This window comes from Gymnodraco acuticeps, unplaced genomic scaffold, assembly GCF_902827175.1.
Source record: "Gymnodraco acuticeps unplaced genomic scaffold, fGymAcu1.1, whole genome shotgun sequence".
Lineage (NCBI taxonomy): Eukaryota > Metazoa > Chordata > Actinopteri > Perciformes > Bathydraconidae > Gymnodraco > Gymnodraco acuticeps.
In genome coordinates, this window is record NW_022989913.1 from 1,072,220 (window position 1) to 1,091,858 (window position 19,639).

Genomic DNA, 19,639 nt, shown 5'->3' on the forward strand with positions numbered 1-19,639 from the left:
TCACATTTGAAATAAATAAATACATTTAAGTTTTCCGCACTCTCGCGGGAATATCTCTGCAATGGAGCGAGGTTAAGTTTCACTTTCGATTGCATGATATAGCCCAGCGCAACACCTTCATCACACATGTTGCCACTTGTTTGTACCATTTTCAGGCGATTTGTAATCTGTTCTAGAAAAACGATGTGTTTTTTTGATATTTGTGGAGTTAGGTGGTCCGCGAGTGTTTTTTTATTGGTTAAGTGGTCCTTGGAATGAAAAAGTTTGAGAAACACTGGTCTAGATTCTAGAGTATATTATGAATAAGTGTTGTTATTTACTGTTTCACCACAAACATTAAAAGCAGAAGTCCTTATACTTGGTGCCAGTCCCAAAACCCCAGCCTTCACTCTCGACAGGAAATAACTCCCAAGAAAATAAGTTGAAGAATTCATAACGATATCAAAATGTGGGATTCATATTGGCAAGTACATTTATTATCCACAGACTTGTAAACTATTTCACATATCAATTTGATGAAACATAAATAAACTAGTTCACTGAAACTCCTAAATTAAGTTATATCAAATACCGTATAAAGGCACTGTGGCAAATTGTATAACAGTGCAAACTAAAACTAAAACCAATACTGAGAACAATGGTAGGCTACAATGTGAAGTTTTATGCTTCACTGATTGGTAATTGACAGAGAACAAGGATGTAGCCATTGACAAGACATAGTAGCTACATACCTGTGCCTCCTTGGTCAACATGTCTGGTGGCATTAAATAAAAACAGACAGTGGGATGTATAGGTAAAATCAGTCCCGCTCTCTTTCCTCTTTGAGTCACTGTAATTTAATGTTGGCCATGGTAGCAAAAGAACAGTAAATGTTATGCAGCCTGTTGTTATTGTACTGACTGAGTGACTGACTGACAGTCGGACTAATTGTACTACTTATATGTCTTATTTTATGCCTTATTGTCAAAATATTTGCCATTAAACCGATACATTCATACATTCAGATGTCTATGTAATAAATACATTGCAGTTTCAGTACTTCCTCCCGCTCCACAGGGGGCGCTCGCTAGATCCATTGATGGTGTGACAAACGGGGAAGGGTGGCTTTTCCCTTTTTCAGTATTATGAATGAAAGCTTGTCCTTTGATTTTAGCCCTTAAATAGTTATTATCAAACATTGTCATTAAGCCGGTAATAAAGAGCTGAACTAAGCTCGCATAGATTAGTTCAAGATGTCTGCGAGTGCGGTGTATGTCTTGGATTTAAAAGGAAAGGTAAGATAACGGTCCAGCCTGCTAACGTTGCTAACCTGTCGTTAGCATAGCTAGCAGCTTTGCTAACACATTCCTCGTTGACAGATAATGATGTGTATTGATCTGCAGCAGTGGGTATTGCATCGGCATAGGTTCATAGGCAGTGTTTAGGGTTTGGCCTTTTATTTATGACTTTACATTGCACCTAAACATAGAGATCTGTTGAATGTGATGGTTTAACAGAAAATATTAGGCCACGTAGCGATGAGAAAACAAACAGGTGACCAGCTGTTAGCAGCAGGGGATGTCAAACTCTCTTCCTAATTCAGCGGTTTCACAAATGTTTGCTTATATTGTAAACATGTCATACATATTACTCTATCATTTCAACTTATTTTCAACCGTGACTGTATTCTGGTCAATTCGGCGTAACAGTTGTTAATCGATTTGCATTTATTGCCATAAGAATCAGGCTTAACATCACCTGCAGTTCTGTTAAAGTGGAGTAAAACTGTAAAAGTAACCGGTGCTTTTCATTACATTTGCATCCTATAGCATCATAGACAAAGCAGACACTTGAAGGACAAATTGATGATTTAACTTTTTTCTTTCGGTTTATTACATAAAAACATAACCTTTCTATTAATGTCATAAAGGTCTACATATCTATGTTGTCATCTTTTTCCATCATGTTTTCTAATGATGGATGACTTAAGGTTAAAGAGTCTAAATGAATGAAAACACAATGATAATATATTTGATTGTGTTTATATTGGTAACATCGCCCTTTGGCAACTGATCACCAGTTTTGGAAGAAGTACTCAGATCTTGACCTTGTACTTGATTAAAAGTAGAACTACCACATAATAGGAATACTCTGTTACAAGTAGAAGTCCTGCAACCAAAATGTTACTCAACTAAAAGTACAAAAGTATCAGCATTCAAATATACTTAAAGTACCAAAAGTAAAAGTGCTCATTATGCAGATTGGTCCATTTCAGAATAATATATTTTATGTTTGGATTATAACTATTGATGCATTAAAGTGTTCTCAAAGCTGGTAAAGGTGCAGCTAGTTTTAATGACTTTGTATACTGCAGGGTAGCTTGTGAATTTACTCCAGGTGTGACTGAAGTCTGATTTAAGGGTTGATTATATTTCACATATATCCAAATCTGCAAAGTAACTAACATTTTTAAATGAATGTAGTGGAGTAAAAGTACACAATTTACCTCTGAATTGTAGTAGGGTAGAAGTACCACATAGCAAAACATAGACATACTCAAGTGAAGTACAAGTCTCTCAAATGTGTACTTAAGTACAGTACTTGAGTAAATGTACTTATTACTTTACACCACTATATATATATAACTTCATATGTGAACGTGAGATTTTTTCATTAGTGAGCACAACTCACATGACAATATATTTGATCTTAGCAGTATTACAGTATTATAACTATATCAATAATAGTTTTTATGTTTTCAGCACTACCAGAAGTGCTCTCTTGCATGTCCAATTTTTAACTACTGCATCTGCTTCTAACATTCAGTAATCTTGCTTTTGCAAGCTGCATAAATTACATGTTTTCCAACTTAATTGTAGGTCCTGGTATGCCGGAATTATCGGGGCGATGTGGACATGTCAGAGATCGAGCACTTCATGACCCTTCTGATGGACAAAGAGGAGGAGGGGACCCTCTCTCCGATCCTGGCCCATGGGGGAGTCCGCTTCATGTGGATCAAACACAATAACCTCTACTGTATCCTTATGGTGCACTGCACACTGATTTGACCAAAGCAAGTAACAGTTGGTATTATGTTTTCTCCCCTGCTTTGATTTTCACCATTTGTTGCTAAAATTCTTAACATCACAACAGTGGTTGCAACATCTAAGAAAAATGCTAGCGTCTCGCTGGTCTTCTCCTTCTTGTACAAAATTGTCCAGGTAGGATTGCATGCTTTAATCAACACCATCAACAACATTCACATCAGAATTAGATAACAAAGAAAACGTATAAAGCCGTCGAACAGGATTATAAAATAGCTTTTGTGTTCTTCAGGTATTTTCAGAGTATTTCAAAGAATTGGAGGAGGAGAGCATCAGAGATAACTTTGTCATCATATACGAGCTGATGGATGAGCTGATGGACTTCGGCTATCCTCAGACTACCGACAGCAAAATCCTGCAGGAGTGAGTATCTTCTTTGCCATAGCCTCACTGCAATCACCTTTACATACACTCATTATATAAATATTATATATATGAATACTGCCATTCTTGAGATTCTTAGTTGATTGTTGCCTAGTATATAAATCTAACAAATGTTCATGAGTCTTCCTAAGAGTCCAAATTGATGTCTGATTAGTTAACAAAGTTAAGAAGCAACAAAATAAATCAGCTTTTCCAGACAGCTTTTCTCAGCTGTGGTATTATCAGAATCAAAAACAGGTTTATTGCCAGGTAGGAACATACACACATACGAGGAATTTGACTTATCATGGTGCATACATAAAATATAAAACAACAAATCTTTAAGGACACTGTAATAAAATATAGTTAGATAGCAATACAATAAAGCAGTAATTTACAGCGAAATAGAATGCAGTGAATTATAGAATATGTGCAGTAAGCAGTATTTGAACATTGTGTGCATTAATGTAATGCATATAGAGTCTACGTTGTGGCTGAGGTAAAGTGTCAGTGGGGGGGGCCGGGTCTTGTTTAAGAGGCCGGTAGCGGAGGGGAAGAAACTGTTCAGGTGGCGAGAGGTTCTGGTCCTGATGGAGCGCAGCCTCCTGCCAGAGGAGAGGTGGTTGAACAGTTTGTGTCCAGGGTGGGAGGCAGTGTGAGAAAAAGTTTTTAGAGAGTACTTGTCCATGGACAAGTGAGTTTGGCAATTTACTTGTCCGAATACATTTTTCACTTGTCCAGAATGGACAAAAATTGGGACCACTGTAATCTTCTTCTTCGTCATCGTATTTTACATTTTCCCACGTTTTTTACGACACCGCTAACGTAAGTGAGCGGTAAGATTTTACTGCATCACACATAGGGTTGGATATCGTTTGGATTTTAACGATTCCGGTTCTGCTTTTCGATTCTGGTTATTTTCGGTTCTCGATTCCGGTTCTTTGAGAGGGTAAAAATAAGTCAAACTGGGAGAAAAATATATTTATGAAAACATTAAGTCAAATCTGTATTCCTATTTACAAATCACTTCATACTGTTGAATTTCTTACAGTTATTGAATACAATTATATAAAAATAATCTATGCATTGTTTAGTTAGTTCTAAGTGGTGCAGTTTGAGAATGTACAATTGGCCCAGTCTCTTCTGATGTTACACTGCAACCTGCCTGTGAGACAGAGTCCAACCACACATGTCCAACACATAGGACATAACCTAATAATAATAATAATAATAATAATACATTAGATGTATAGCCTATAGGCCTAGCGCTTTTCTACAACTCAAAGACGCTTGCACGCTTACACATGTCCTGCAATACACATGCTGCAGCTGCCCAGCTGCTCACTGTTTGTAAAAGTAAATAAATAATATTTTCATTTCAATAATGTACTTTCTATACCCTGCTTCATAAACAATACTGACATCCCTGTGCTCCTCCGAGTCTGGGGGTCCGGGGATGTGAGGACAGCGCGAGGAGGACACAGACAGGGAGGCTGCTTCACTTCATAAAGGAAATGGCGGTCAATATTAACAACACATGAGATAAAACGCTTAATAACCTTCATTAGGTGTTAGAGAAAGAACATAAGAAAGTTTGACAAAGATGAGGCTGTTAATCGGGCAGCGGATCCGCTGTGTGTAGAAAGAGAGAGAGAGAGACGCTGAGCTGCAGCGATCAGCTGATACGGAGCATAGAGAGAGCTGCAGTCCGCGGGGCTCGGCCTCGCCTCCTGTCCTCACAACTCTTATTAATCCCGGTACCGGACAATTGTTATTTGTTCTTACTCGGAACCGAGTTTTGCTTCCCAACCCTGCCACTGTGCTACACTTCCCACCCCGCCCCGCCCCCGTCTAACTGTACAGAAAGCGGCAAGATGCATTTCCGTAGGAATCGACAAGCAGAACAGAAACTAACATTTCTAAACGAACAATGGCGGACACGTACAATTTGCGAATGAGTTCTGCCTTTTGTAAACTGAATGTATCAATCATTTGTCAATAAACGTCACTTGTCCGCCGGACAAGTCAATTGACAGATCTACTTGTCCGATATTGTAAATAACATGTCCCGGACGGTGGGACGTGTACTTTTTCGCACACTGGGGAGGGGTCGGCCACTATCTTCCCTGCCCGCCTCAGGGTCCTGGAGGCGTGCAAAATCATCAAGTCAAGAGGAGCTTACTTTACTCAGCATATAGTACTGTCAATGACCGTTTGAACTCACAACACTGTGGTTTTAGAAGACATGTAGCAAGCTAACTCTGGACTTCCCCCAACTGTTCCAAGTTTAGCTATAAGTCAGACCATCCTCCCCTTCGTGACCATGACACTCTGTGCTCCTTTGATGCTTTCTGTGAACTTGCCTCTGCAGACGGTCTATTTCCTCTTTTCTCTATTTTGCCTCAGTGTTTACATTTTTGTCTCTCAGATACATAACCCAGGAGGGGCACAAGCTAGACACCGGCGCCCCACGCCCCCCCGCCACAGTCACCAACGCTGTCTCCTGGAGGTCAGAGGGCATCAAGTACAGGAAGAACGAGGTCTTCCTGGACGTCATTGAGTCAGTCAACCTCCTGGTACGGACTCCTTGTTTTAGAAGTGCAGTGTTGCTTAAGGAATGCCAGTCACAGTGATTGTAAACTTCCTCCCTTTGTGCGTCACAACAACGGCTCGCTGATCGTGCTGTATTTTCTGTTGGCTGCTGTGAGAGCTTTCTTTACGTTTTCTTTTGTGGGGTTCTCTGTGACATTGTAATCTCGTTATTTACAGGTTAGTGCCAATGGCAATGTTCTGCGTAGTGAGATCGTCGGCTCCATCAAGATGCGTGTCTTCCTGTCGGGAATGCCTGAGTTGCGGCTCGGCCTTAATGACAAGGTTCTGTTTGAAAATACTGGAAGTGAGTAATTTCCTAGCTACAGACTTTGGTCATATTGTGTTAACACATGATTTGGGATGTGGGAGGAGCTGCCTGATGGAACATTTGATGACGATGAATGACCCTTTCCAACTATAGTAGTGACAGTTGCACGGTTCATCCTGGTACACTTTGTCCTACATCAGGGGTGTCCAAACCTTTTTCACAGAGGGCCACATACAGAAAAATATAAGAAGGGCTGGGCCACTCACTAGAGGTATTTTGCCTCATAAGTTCTGTTATAAGTTGGAAAAGTCAAACCAATGTAGGTCAATTATTCTTGATACTTGAAAATGCTTTAAGAAAAAAACAGCTCACAGCTCTCCAGAGGGTTTCGTTTATTTTGTTGGCAGCTAATCCCTAAAACAGGAGCTTCAGATTGCTTATAATAAGAGGAAATATGAAGGGTAGATTTCAATGTTATGTTAATTTGTTATTGGGCTTTTTTCTTATCAACTTAGATTTGTTAGAACATGTTTTCAACTTTAATCGACTGAATTTATTAGAAAATTGGCCTGTTAACACATGAATACTGTGTAATATATTTGAACATATATATTTAAGAAGTACAATATAAGACAAACAGAAGTTTATTATTTTTAAGTCATTATACTTTTTTAATTTGCTGAGTGAGGGCCGTTTCAAAATGGTCTGCGGGCCGCATTTGGCCCCCGGGCCATAGTTTGGACACCCCTGTCCTACATCATATATACTACCTCATGCTTATTGGAAAAACACAATGATTAAAAGCCCAAAAATATGAAGTCTGCATAACTTTTGTATTTTCATTCCATGCAAGTATTCTTATTTTTTTGTCCTTTCACTATTCTCTCTTATGTTTTCTTGGAGGAGGAAAGAGTAAATCTGTAGAGCTAGAGGATGTGAAGTTTCACCAGTGTGTCCGTCTATCTCGCTTTGAGAACGACCGCACCATCTCCTTCATTCCTCCCGATGGAGAGTTTGAACTCATGTCCTACCGCCTCAACACTCACGTGAGTACTCTAGATCCCCACTCTAATCCACCAGCAGGACCAATAGATCTCGCCAAGCAGCAAATCCCTCCACAAGCTGGTACTTGTTTGTGAATATAATACATTGTCCTGCATGCCTTACAAGCCAGCAAAGCAACAAATGAATCAAGTACAAGGCACATTTCTCAAGTTAAGCTTGTAACATGTCAACCTTCTTTACTACGTCAAATTAAATCTGTGAGTTTATAGAATTCACTACACACATGTACACTAGAAAAAATGCTTTACAATAATAAATCAATCAATTTTAAATCTGGACAGCAGTTTTCACAAATATTGTTGTAACATGGAAAGATCCCTAAGCTATCCTAGTTGTTATAGTGTGCTACGTGCACACTTTGTCAGTCTAAGAGACAAGCATTTGAAATGATTCATAAAAAAACATGTTTATTTGGAAAGCTTGTCCTGTCATATGTTGTTTTGCCTGAGGCCCTGTTATTGCAATATCAGTGGTCAAACATTTATTGGAAATATGGCAGCATTTCACTTTAACCACAATTGAATCGGGTCCATAGTAGATAAACGATGACTAAATGTAGTATTTCATGTTTCATATTTATTTATTTTCACAATTGTGAAGCAGCATACCAGGATGACTCTTGTTATTCCTGACAGCCAGTCCCCCCCTGGTTTGTCGGTAATATTTAAGAAACCTAAATTGGCCTTTTCAAAGCTTATATTGGGTCATGATACTTACAACTTTGTTTGAAGGCACAGTCAGTTAGTACATATTTATACAGAACACTTCTCACCTGGAAATAATGAAAGCAATGACATCTCGGCCAAACCTGCCTTTTCTGAAAGAGGGGACATTTCTAAAACAACAACCAACTTACTCATGATAGTAATTGGATTATCATATGCAAAGAGAAAAAGGGAAAGGCTATCAACAAGCACTTTAGGTTAACATTTTTAAATCAGCATCACATTTTCAATAAATGTTTCACAACAGGATTGCCAGTAAGCTTGTGAGAAGGGAAGTAGTACTCTCTGTCGTTGTAGCAACAATGTAATGTGCTTCCAAAGAAGCCTCTCTTTGAGTGACCAACCACATTGAAACATTTAGTTCCTGGTTTTCTTCATAAAATAAATCGTATGACTTAGAGTTGCTTGTTACCTGTTCTAACGCCTCTTTCCCCTGACCAAACAACAAACAATAACAAAGCAGAGTGGCATCAAACACAACAAAGAAGTTACATAGTTCTCATTAAACTGTAAAATATCTGTTTGTATCCTGGTCGCAATTATAAAATAGACACCCATTGATTAGATAAAGATTGTTATTTATTTTCAACGATTAGTTCTTCTTCTAATCGACTGATTTATTGTTGTCAGGTTTTTTGCACTTCCCTAATATCATTATCAGTATTTAATTCAAAAATGTTGTCCAGGCCAGTTTCATACTGTATGTCCATACTCTTAGCACAAGTTGCAAAACTACACAGGCTATCCGGTGACCCCCACAAATTCATAACAAATCTTTAAATCCATCACTTTTGGATTAAAAAAAACAAGGCCTTACCTTTTTCTTTTTTTTCAAAGTCTTAAAAATGCGTGGGAAGTAGATTTGTACTATCTTTTTATACAATTTTTTGTTTTATATTTTTGATATGAAATCTCAGAAGTATTTGGTGACATCTATTTAAAAAACGTTCTGTGGTCTTAAATCATGTCATGGCCATTTCTACTGATCATAATTCCATTGTTGAGGTCTACTAGAATAGATTTATATTGTGCAATTTTCCAAACCCCCCCTATGAGCCCACTGTGCTCTGATTGGTCAGCTCGCCCACTCTGTTCTGATGAGTCCACCACTGTTACAGCAGAACATCAGTGATTGTGTTACAATGGCGTTAGCAACCAGAAAATGACACCAGTAATGACAAACAGATGAGAATGCTGCGTGGGGTCTGGGTGCCGTGTTGGCGGGACGTTGCACGGCTCGCTGCTGTGAGCTGGGTTCATTTCCTGCTTGCTGCGTGGGGTCTGCGAGACATCGCGAATGGACGCAGGAAGGGGGGGGTGCTGAGGGGGCTGTAGCACATCACAGTTGTGTGTGTGGGTGTGTGTTGTGTGTGTGTGTGTTTGTGTGTGTGTGTGTGTGTGTGTGTGTGTGTGTGTGTGTGTGTGTGGTGTGTGGTGTGTGTGTGTGTGTGTGTGTGTGTGTGTGGTGGTGGAGCTGTGTGTGTGTGTGTGTGTGTGTGTAGTGTGTGTGTGTGTGTGTGTGTGTGTTTGTGTGTGTGTGTGTGTGTGCTGTGTGTGTGTGTGTGTGGTGTGTGTGTGTGTGTGTAGTGTGTGGGTGGTGTGTGTGTGTGTGTGTGTGTGTGTGTGTGTGTGTGTGTGTGTGTGTGTGTGTGTGTGTTGTGGTGTGTGTGTGTGTGTGTGTTGTGTGTGTGTGTGTGTGTGTGTGTGTGTGTGTGTGTGTGTGTGTGTGTGTGTGGTGTGTGTGTGTGTGTGTGTGTGTGTGTGTGTGTGTGTGTGTGTGTGTGTGTGTGTGTGTGTGTGTGTGTGTGTGTGTGTGTGTGTGTGTGTGTGTGTGTACTGTACCGTACCCAGGAAGAAAAAGAGAAATCTCCAACGAAGCGTTCTGGGGCAGCATAGACAGGTCTTTTCTGTGTTAGAGTTTTACTCGCTACAGGGTGTACTTGGAGGGTTTGTGACTCTGCAGACCGTTTACTAGTCTGCATATCACACAAGGGGACGGGTAATAACCGGAAAAGCATGACATGGGACCTTTAAGTTTAAAAAAGTTGTAGTAACGTCTGCTTTCCACCAGGTGGTGACAGTGTCACATGATATTTGAAAATGCATGCATGTTGACTGTACTAAAGCTCTTAAAACTATTTTTGATAACACGTGTGTTTTATATCTTCAGGTGAAGCCTTTGATCTGGATTGAGTCCGTCATTGAGAAGCACTCCCACAGTCGTATCGAGTACATGATCAAGGCAGGTCACTTTTGCACTCATGTAATTTATAGCAACATCTTTATTGTTGTCAAACCTTTGTGCTATAATTATTTGGAGAGAAGATATTTATTTGACAGTAATGCAGTTCACACTGGGTCAAGGCATGTTTGTACATGTACATATTTAATACTATAATTAGGTTATAATGAATTAATTATAATTAAAGCCCTGTTCAGGCGGGGCACCGTGTTAAACTTGACTTTCTTGTTTCTCCGCTCAGGCGAAGAGTCAGTTCAAGAGGCGTTCCACGGCGAACAACGTGGAGATCCACATTCCTGTGCCAACGGACGCTGACTCACCCAAATTCAAGACCACAGTGGGCAGCGTGAAATGGGTGCCTGAGAACAGCGAGATCGTCTGGTCAATCAAGTCCTTCCCTGTGAGCTGAAATCATGACTCATCAGTATCATACAGAGGGTTAAAAATGACTCTGATGTTATGTCTGGCTTTTTTTGCAATACGTAAGAACTTAGTTTGCAGTTTGGATGTTTTCGTGACTTCCTGGTGGAGAAAAATGTCAGATTTTCTACTGTTCATGTTTATATTAAGTCATTCCTTTTAGTGTTAAACACAAGAGGTTTCCAGAGTGTTGTTTGATAGAGTTTCTGCTTTGTTTTCTCACAGGGTGGAAAGGAGTATTTGATGCGAGCCCACTTTGGTCTGCCGAGCGTAGAGGCTGAAGACAAGGAGGGGAAGCCACCAATTAGTGTCAAGTTTGAGATCCCATACTTCACCACCTCCGGCATCCAGGTACATCACACACACACACGCACACGCACGCGCACACACTCACCATGTATACATCACTTAAGGGGACATTACATTGACTTACATGCATTTCCTGGAGCCTAACCTTAACCAACACATGCCTAACCCTAACCCTTACCTTTAACCTCACCCTTACCCTAATCCTAAACCTAACCAAGTCTTCACCCTAAAATTAATGATTCCCCTCATGGGGACCTCCAATTTGTCCCCATAAGGGAGGCGAGTCCCCACACGTGACTGTGTAAACAGATTTAGGTCCCCACAAGTATAGTAATGCTAGGGCCACACACACACCACACACACACACACACACACACACACACACACACACACACACACACACACACACACACACACACACACACACACACACACACACACACACACGACCTCTGTCAAACACAGAGTGTCTGTCAGTTCACTTGTCTGACCTACTTGCAGCAGCATGCGTCCAGATCTAAGATAAGGTGAACATATATTTCCCTTGTATTAGATTTAAGACAACATTTTATTTAAAAAGAAAGGTGTTTATCACAGGAGAATGCACAGACTGTTTACAATCCAAGCTGTGTTTATCATTCCTATAGAGTAAACCATCTGGGAGCAGGTGCAAACAAATGCTACTGCATTCGCAGTTTTACTATCACAAAGGCCTGCATAGTGCACATATCTTGCGGTTGTCAGTTGTTTCCTTGTCATCCTGGATTTATAATATATAGCCCTGTCTCTCATACAAACGATGTCTCTAAAGAATTTAAGCAATTTGCATCCTGTTTTTGGCCAGAGGGGGCAGTAAGGGCACTTTTAAACAGCGCTTCTCTCTTTCTTACTGTTGATCAATCCAGAAAGCAACTGCTCATCAGTTTACACTGGCCTCTGCATTTGTGTTCAACACAATGATAGAAAATGTCATTCTTATTTACAGGTAAGTAGATTAATTGGAATTTGATTGTGATTCCCATGACACTTAGAGAGAAGCTACTGTTTTTCTTCATGTCTGAATGAAAACTTGCTGACCGCAGACTTACACAGATGTGCTGCTCTGACTGTATAATCACAGTTGTCCTGTGATTATACGTGTTGCACCACAGAAACACAAAATTCAGTTTTCCCATGTCCTGATGTGAGGAAACAATGGCAACTTGACAAACTCCATTTGAAAATATCATATTATTGCCCAAAAAACAAACATTTAGTTTTCCATAGGTACATTTGCATACATCTCCCTCAGTGTTACAATAACCCCAACCTATCTGACATTGTGCTGCATTTTTTGAAAGCAAGATGTGATGCTAAATCCACAAGTTGTAAAAAACAGTGCTCTAAATAAAATGCCAGGTTTTAAGGGACGAAACACAAGTAATAGATGTCACTGCCTCAAATAATTTGCAGAATATGGTCATGGTAGGTTAAGCTTCATAAGCAGAACTGAGTAATAACTTCAAGAAATAACAATAAAATAAGTATTTGTAAAGTAACTTGTTATTGAGCAGCCATGGTTTATAACAGTAAGAATTAGTACATTGAATATAAACTCTTACTTTAGTAAAGAATTGCATATTTGTTTAACATTAAGCTCTTTAAATGTGTTGTTTTCAGCTGATTGAGGCCTGAATCTCTCCTTTAAACACACTGTATCTACTTCTTAACGTTATCCCTGCGTTCTGTACAAAGCTCATCGAAAAAGTCATATTTTCCAGCTTCTCCACATTTCCTATGATGATATTTAATGAAACCTCATTAAGTCGTATGGACATTACGCAGCCCACTCGGAAACGAGAAGCTTGAACCCAAGATAATTGAAATATGTGATACTTTTAATTGGGGTGGTGTTTGGCAGAACATGCATTCTGGCCATTTTAATTTGGCAGCTGTCAGAACTCATCTCTTTTTGCCTCTTCCATATTTCCAATCCAAAAATGAAGCGATGCTGGAATAAAAGAAAGTGCATCCAGTCATAGTGCCGAGACAACTGGAGGTGTCGCATGTCTTGTTCATACCCATGAGATAAACACATGTCCAACATTCCAGTAATAGTATTTTTTAAATTAAGATTTAGTTTTGTTTATGAATGATATTTCTACTGATGAGTTTATAAAAATCTTGTTGTTACATTGCTTTTTTTGGGGAGTAGCTTTTTGCAATTATTGTGCACTAATATAAAATAAATGTTCTCAATATTCTCAATAATGTATTTATTAAAGCTTCAAGTTGGTCATAATGTACAATTATGGCTTTTCTTTGATATTTAACGTGCACTTTAAGCAACTCACACCTCTGTGTTTTGGAAAATAGCCATTTATTAGATATTTGGCACAACATAATCGAAAATAATAGATAAGTGAATCAAACTCAAGTTAATATGAAAACAGAAAATGATCCACAATGTCATCTCTAGAACTGGATCTGACTTGCTCATCTGTTTGGTCGATAGATCCTCTTTTTGTGGTTTTCAACAAACCATTGCTTGCTTGTATTCAAACACAAGAAAGCTGAGTATTTTTCTGTTCCCCTCAATCTCGACACACCCTTTGAGCAGAAATGCGATGTGCTTAGTGGTAATCGTCGAAAAAAATAACCACATTAATATAAGATGATTTCAAACATGCAAAGACATCAGACCTGTTGACCTTTTAATTGATCATTCTGTTGATTAGGCCGACTAGAACCAGAGTGGGAGAAGTACTCACATCTTGTACTTAAGTTAAAGTAGAAGTACCAGCATGTAGGAATACTCTGTTACTCAAGGTTAAGTTATTCAAGCGTATATACATTTATTAAAAGTAGAAAAGTATTGGCATCAAAATATACTTAAAGTACCAAAAGTAAAAGTACTTGCAGATCGGTACATTTCAGAATAATATATATCATATGTTTTAATTGTTATTATTGATCATTAAAGTGTTATTAAAGCTGGTAAAGCTAGCTTTAATAACTATACTGCTGAGTAGATTATGAATTCACTCCAGGTTTAACTAAAGTCTTATTTAAGAGTTGATTATATTTCACATCATTAATCCAAATCTGTAAATTAACTAAAACTTTTTTAATGAAATACATGTAGTGGAGTAAAAGTACAGGATTTGCCTCTGAATTGTAGTGGAGTAGAAATACAAAGTAGCAAAACATGGACATCCTAAAGTGAAGTACAAGTATCTCAAAATCGTACTTAACTACAGTACTTGAGTAAATGTACTTCCCACCTCTGACTAGACAAACCTAAATAAAATTAAAAATTAAACCTATGTAATAAACAACAGAGAATCCATTTAATTTATAGCTTCCTTGATAAAAACCTGGATAAATGTCAAGATTGATTTATGTTAAATCTGTATCAACTTGGAAGCCAAGACATCTTCATATTCTTAAACTCCATTGCTCCATGGGGAGATGTTTTATTAAGGTCATAAAAACATGTGACAACTTAACTACAATTGATATGAACATGTAAAGTTTAGGCCCTACATTTCATTTTTAGTAAAAAAAAAAAACTAGTTTGAGATGCCATATAATGTTTTTCACTGGGTTCAACCTAAAATACGTTTGCTGTAGTTTGAGCTGTTCACTAGTTCCCATGTTGTTGCAGGTCTCCACGGTTTATCTGTCTGTCAAGCCAAATGCATAAAAACTCTCAGTGTTTGCAATCACACTGTGGTGCGCCCACCGTCTCAGAGGCAACATTTTAAGAGCCATATTCCCATCAAACTGCTGCACTAGGCCCTTAACCTTTTCTTTATTACAGGGCAGACTGGCTCTCAGGCTCTAATGCAGCCAGTATCACCACTCGTACGTGTGAGAAGAGGCCGTGAAGCTTAATTAGACACATGTAAATATCAAAGCATGAGAAAGTTGCTCTTAACTCCACCACAAAGTGTAGGGGAGAGCACATGTGAAGTGTGTGTGATGCACATAACTGTACCTTAAGACATTTAACTAGAAATGGAGTAGCCCAACACTTTTCAGTTCAAATAAAAGTCTTTTCCAAATCTCCTGTCTTTAGGTGATGCTGAGGAACACCAAGACATGTACATGTAGCTTTTTGGGACAAACTTCTCCTAAATGCTTTAAGAATCCAGACCACACATGTAGTCTGTACTTACCAAACAAGATACAGCAAACATCCTCCTTTTCCCCTTCTCATCTTACAAGCCATAATGATATTTTGCGGAGGGATGGCTTTTGATGCCGTTTTGCTGACTGCGTACCCACGGTCAGCTCGACGGCACGTTGGCCGCCTGCTTCAGGGAGAAGTGCTGTGCCGGCAGACTCTGTGATCTCAAGTCTATGTGTTTGTCGTCATGTGTCTGGTGGCCGCGCGGTCGCTCTCTCTGACCTCACTCTGTAGTGGAAGGTAATAACAAGGCGGCCCACAGAGTCCTGCCGTGTCTGTCCGGCTCTCAGCTGGGAACCGGCACGGCACGGCTCTTAGAGAGGGGTCCTGTCAGCCCTTAAAATGTCCGTGCTTGCACTCCTGCTCATTTTTTGTTCACAGGACTTTGTATTTATTCTTTATTTAGCAAAAATGCAGGAATGTTGTGGGAAGGATATTCCTAAAGGAGCACACTGAAGGATGGATGATATGTCTGTCATTTTCTTTTTGTAGTGCGGAGTGACTTATTGCTGCCACACTTTATGGCGATACAGCAGCAAAGGTACAGTGCAGATAAAAGGCATTAAAAAATAAAAGGTAGCGTTGCATATTAGATAAAAAGACAAGCACACATTAGTTAGAATATAAACATAAGTACATCATTGGAAAAAATAGTAGGGTTTTAAAAAAAAGTAACATGGTAACATTAACACATTGTTAAGCTGAATTGCACAGATGACAAGATGAATGATTTAACACAGAAAAGTAAGTTCACAGTTTAAATATGGTGAATTGCTGGAAATGATTTTTAAATAAATGTTGCTTTACATCTTACCACCATGGACAGATTGTTACAGTGAGATAAGTTTGAACAGGTTTCTCCCACATGACTGGTAAAACACAATGTGCTATCATGTCGAGTGATGCACAGGATGACAGGATATTTTTAGCACATCTTCTCGTAATTCAGCTCTGTCGTAACATTGGGTTGGCGAAATATCAGTTAATGGCTTGTGAAAGTTGTATCTTGATAATGCTGATGTGCTTTTTTTTTTCACATCCAGGCCCCCGAAAAACAGTTATGTAAATTCGCTTTGTGAGTGCCTTGAAAGCTGTTCTGTATCTGCTTCCCTCTTTTTAGTGTGACTTTTACTACTGCCAACTTCCTCATCAACAACACCACTCTTACTACAGCTTTCTGCATGCGTAAAGGCGTATGCCCCTGAAAATGTGACTTTTAATATTGAGTATTAGCTATTAATAATAGAAAGGTCCTTTGCAGGGATATGTACGCCTCAGAAGTCAAAATAATGAATAAGTATACTATTTCATAGACAATTAAACTGCACAATGCTCCAACCCCTCTTAGATATTTTTGTTTAAACACACTAAATACTCTAAACCTGCTTAGAATGAGGTACAACTTGAGGTACAACTGCGTTGTCGCCAGTTATTTGGGGTCTCTTTATGGATGTTGTTTGCTTTTCTCCGTGTGCCTGTGTGCAGTCAATCCATTTTTCTTTTTCCACAGAGCAAAGACTTGCAGCTAAAAGTCCATAAATTGTTTGCTCACATTTTCCGTTGTTGGGAACGTATTTATATTTTGGTTTGTCTGTATGTGTAAGCCCAGTGATCGACTGGCAACCTGTTTCCTGGCTCTCCCAGTGCATGCTGGGAGGGGCCCCAGACCTCTGTGACCCTGCATGCAATACATTTAGACTACAGATGGAAAATGTTTAGGTTAAGTTAGTTTTACCTTGGCAAATAACTTCAACAAATGACTTACACTAAGGGTGCATTCACACCTAATAGTCCGCTCTCTGGTGCGCACCAGACCACATTTTGTTACATTGTTTCATTTTCCAGAAGGTTCGGTTTGCGTTCACACGGGCAAAACTCAAACGGACTATAAACTTTAAATACAAGTCATGTGCACGGAAATGCTGTTCAACCATTGGTCAGACATTAAGGGGGTAAAAACGAAAATCCCGACCATTTCTACCGGAGCCTCCGCCTTGGAGCATCGGCACTTTCGGCAGGTTATTCCTCATGCTGCTGTTAATCTGGAGATCAACAGACACTAGCGGCCCGCGCATATGATTATATAATCTGACAACGTCCGTTAAAAAACGTCCGTTTCACCGACGACAGGTGTTCTTAATTTTATGTAGTTGACGGAGCATTTTTACTTTACACGACACTGTTCAACACTTAATTCTGCTTCACTCTTTCACTAAACAACCGCGGATGTCTTGAAAGACTTCCGCGGTTGTTTTTCTCCGTCAGCTACATAAAAGTAAGAACACCTGTCGTCGGTGAAACGCCCCTCCTTACTGCAGAACGTCTCATTATATGTGTTATAATGTTTTTTAACGGACGTTGTCAGATTATATAATCATATGCGCGGGCCGCTAGTGTCTGTTGATCTCCAGATTAACAGCAGCATGAGGAATAACCTGCCGAAAGTGCCGATGCTCCATGGCGGAGGCTCCGGTAGAAATGGTCGGGATTTGCGTTTTTACCCCCTTAATGTCTGACCAATGGTTGAACAGCATTTCCGTGCACATGACTTGTGTTTAAAGTTTATAGTCCGTTTGAGTTTTGCCCGTGTGAACGCAAACCGAACCTTCTGGAAAATGAAACAATGTAACAAACTGTGGTCTGGTGCGCACCAGAGAGCGGACTATTAGGTGTGAATGCACCCTAAGAACACACTACATTGCAGCAACTTGCATCATCTCATGCAATGAAGTCCTAACCTAAAAACAGCTTGAATTTAGTGTTTGAATAAAAGTCTAGACACTTGTTCCTCTCGTTCATAACCCTTTGTTTTCCCTCCTCAGGTGCGTTACCTGAAGATCATTGAGAAGAGTGGATACCAGGCCCTGCCGTGGGTGCGCTACATCACCCAAAATGGAGGTAGGTTAAGAGTTCAGTGCCCATATGTGCAGATCTTAGGCAACAGTTGGGCAAGGCAGTGCAATGTGGTGGGAACCAGCCGGTGCGATTCTATGAAAAGGGGATACAGTGTAGAACATGAGGCAATGTGGCAACGTCCTGCAAAATGTGAGAAATTGACCTTTTTTTTTGTGTCGAGCTTCCGTGATCTTAACAGCGATTTACCAAGGTTGCACATGCTGGTCTTTTTGCTAATGTTGCCACTAATTGCCAAACATCCTCATCTCATTTCCTTTGTATTCCATTCATTCTGGGTGGAAAGCTTCAGCTGCCTACACTTGATTTCTCTCCGATTCTCTCTTTTTCTTTTGTACATTTGATTAAGTCTTTGTCCATTTCCTCCTCAGATTACCAGCTCCGGACCCAGTAGGCAGCGCCTCCGCCGGCAGTAGGCAGGTGGAAATCAGAGGGGGCGGAGAGGGGCCGCTAATGCGCTATCAATGGCAGGTGTCAGTCATGAGACCACAGGACTTTCTTTCTTTTGTTTAGTTTTTGTATTTGTTAAAGTTTTATTGATTTCCGATCAGTGCAAATATTAGATGCAGCCTTCAGTTTAAAAAAAGGAGAAACAATGATTATGTGTTACTACTGTGGCTCATAATGTGAGCAAGGCCAAGAAGAGCAGGAGTAATGTTTACATCCAACACATACAGCAGAGAGATGCACACAATCCTTCACAATGGGTCAAAAGGTTTAAAAGAGTATGTTACACATTTTTCTTTCAAAGTTACTGTAATCACAATAACACTCTTTGTCAATCTGAGTTTGACATGAAGCTGCTTCGTTCTGCCACAATCCCTATTTGTTGATTATCTGTATATATTTGTTACATGTTAATGAACTTCAGTGTTATATGTTCAACGATTGTACATTTAAATGCTTCTTTTGTTTTTATCACCTCAATGTGATGCCATTGATACATGCCAGAGCACGGCTGTTTTGCTTTTCATCCGTTTGCCTCCTCTGCCATTCAGCTTTGCAGAAAAGATGAAGTTTATGTCGCGCGGTCAACAGAGTACCAGTTAAAAATCCCTCTTTTCCATCCCCAAAACATGTTCCCCTTCTCCCCGTCTGTAGCCACACATTTTAAATCATTAAATGTCTATTTAGAGAAAACTGTTCCATCGCTGCCCTGCGTCATTTTGTGTGTGATGTCACTGCAGTCATCACAGTTAGCTGTCGTCTGCGAGCACCTGTCCCACAAAGAGGAATGCTGAATGGAGTGGAAAACTCTGCAGAGAGAGAGACAGAGGAGGGGGTTTCCTGTATCACGCTTGTGGTTTGTAGCAAACCCTGGATGGTTCTTTCCATCCCGTCCTGGAGGTCTTTGCAAACACTGTGACTCTTAATACTGAAGGCCCGTGAAATCATAGGCTATTGAGCGCCGGCACTCCGTAAACACGCAGGAAAGCAGGGAAGGATGTGACTCAAGCTGTGGTCAGCGGTCGCAGACATGCTGGAGAG

At 39.9% G+C, this 19,639-nt stretch overlaps 1 protein-coding gene across 3 annotated transcripts; it reads left to right on the forward strand.

Moving 5' to 3' along the window:
* Positions 1 to 1,083: 1,083 nt before the first annotated feature.
* On the forward strand, positions 1,084 to 19,297 carry ap1m1 (adaptor related protein complex 1 subunit mu 1). Of its 3 annotated transcripts, none has more exons than XM_034208638.1 (12): positions 1,084 to 1,274; positions 2,859 to 3,015; positions 3,133 to 3,200; positions 3,316 to 3,446; positions 5,875 to 6,022; positions 6,216 to 6,342; positions 7,207 to 7,352; positions 10,267 to 10,338; positions 10,580 to 10,738; positions 10,984 to 11,109; positions 18,061 to 18,136; positions 18,523 to 19,297. In XM_034208638.1, the coding sequence occupies exons 1-12, from the start codon at positions 1,233 to 1,235 to the stop codon at positions 18,543 to 18,545; spliced, it is 1,275 nt and encodes a 424-aa protein (XP_034064529.1). In that variant the 5' UTR covers positions 1,084 to 1,232; the 3' UTR covers positions 18,546 to 19,297. The 3 variants fall into 3 exon arrangements, with proteins under 3 accessions (XP_034064529.1, XP_034064537.1, XP_034064544.1); XM_034208646.1 differs by having other exon boundaries at positions 7,210 to 7,352; XM_034208653.1 differs by having other exon boundaries at positions 7,213 to 7,352.
* Positions 19,298 to 19,639: the final 342 nt, after the last annotated feature.

Bases quoted from the DNA above. Each gene is read 5' to 3' on its own strand.
- ap1m1 (XM_034208638.1), top strand. From the start codon at position 1,233: ATGTCTGCGAGTGCGGTGTATGTCTTGGATTTAAAAGGAAAG. The intron at 6,023-6,215 runs GTACGGACTCCT...CGTTATTTACAG, and splicing joins TTGAGTCAGTCAACCTCCTG to GTTAGTGCCAATGGCAATGT. The intron at 10,739-10,983 runs GTGAGCTGAAAT...GTTTTCTCACAG, and splicing joins GGTCAATCAAGTCCTTCCCT to GGTGGAAAGGAGTATTTGAT.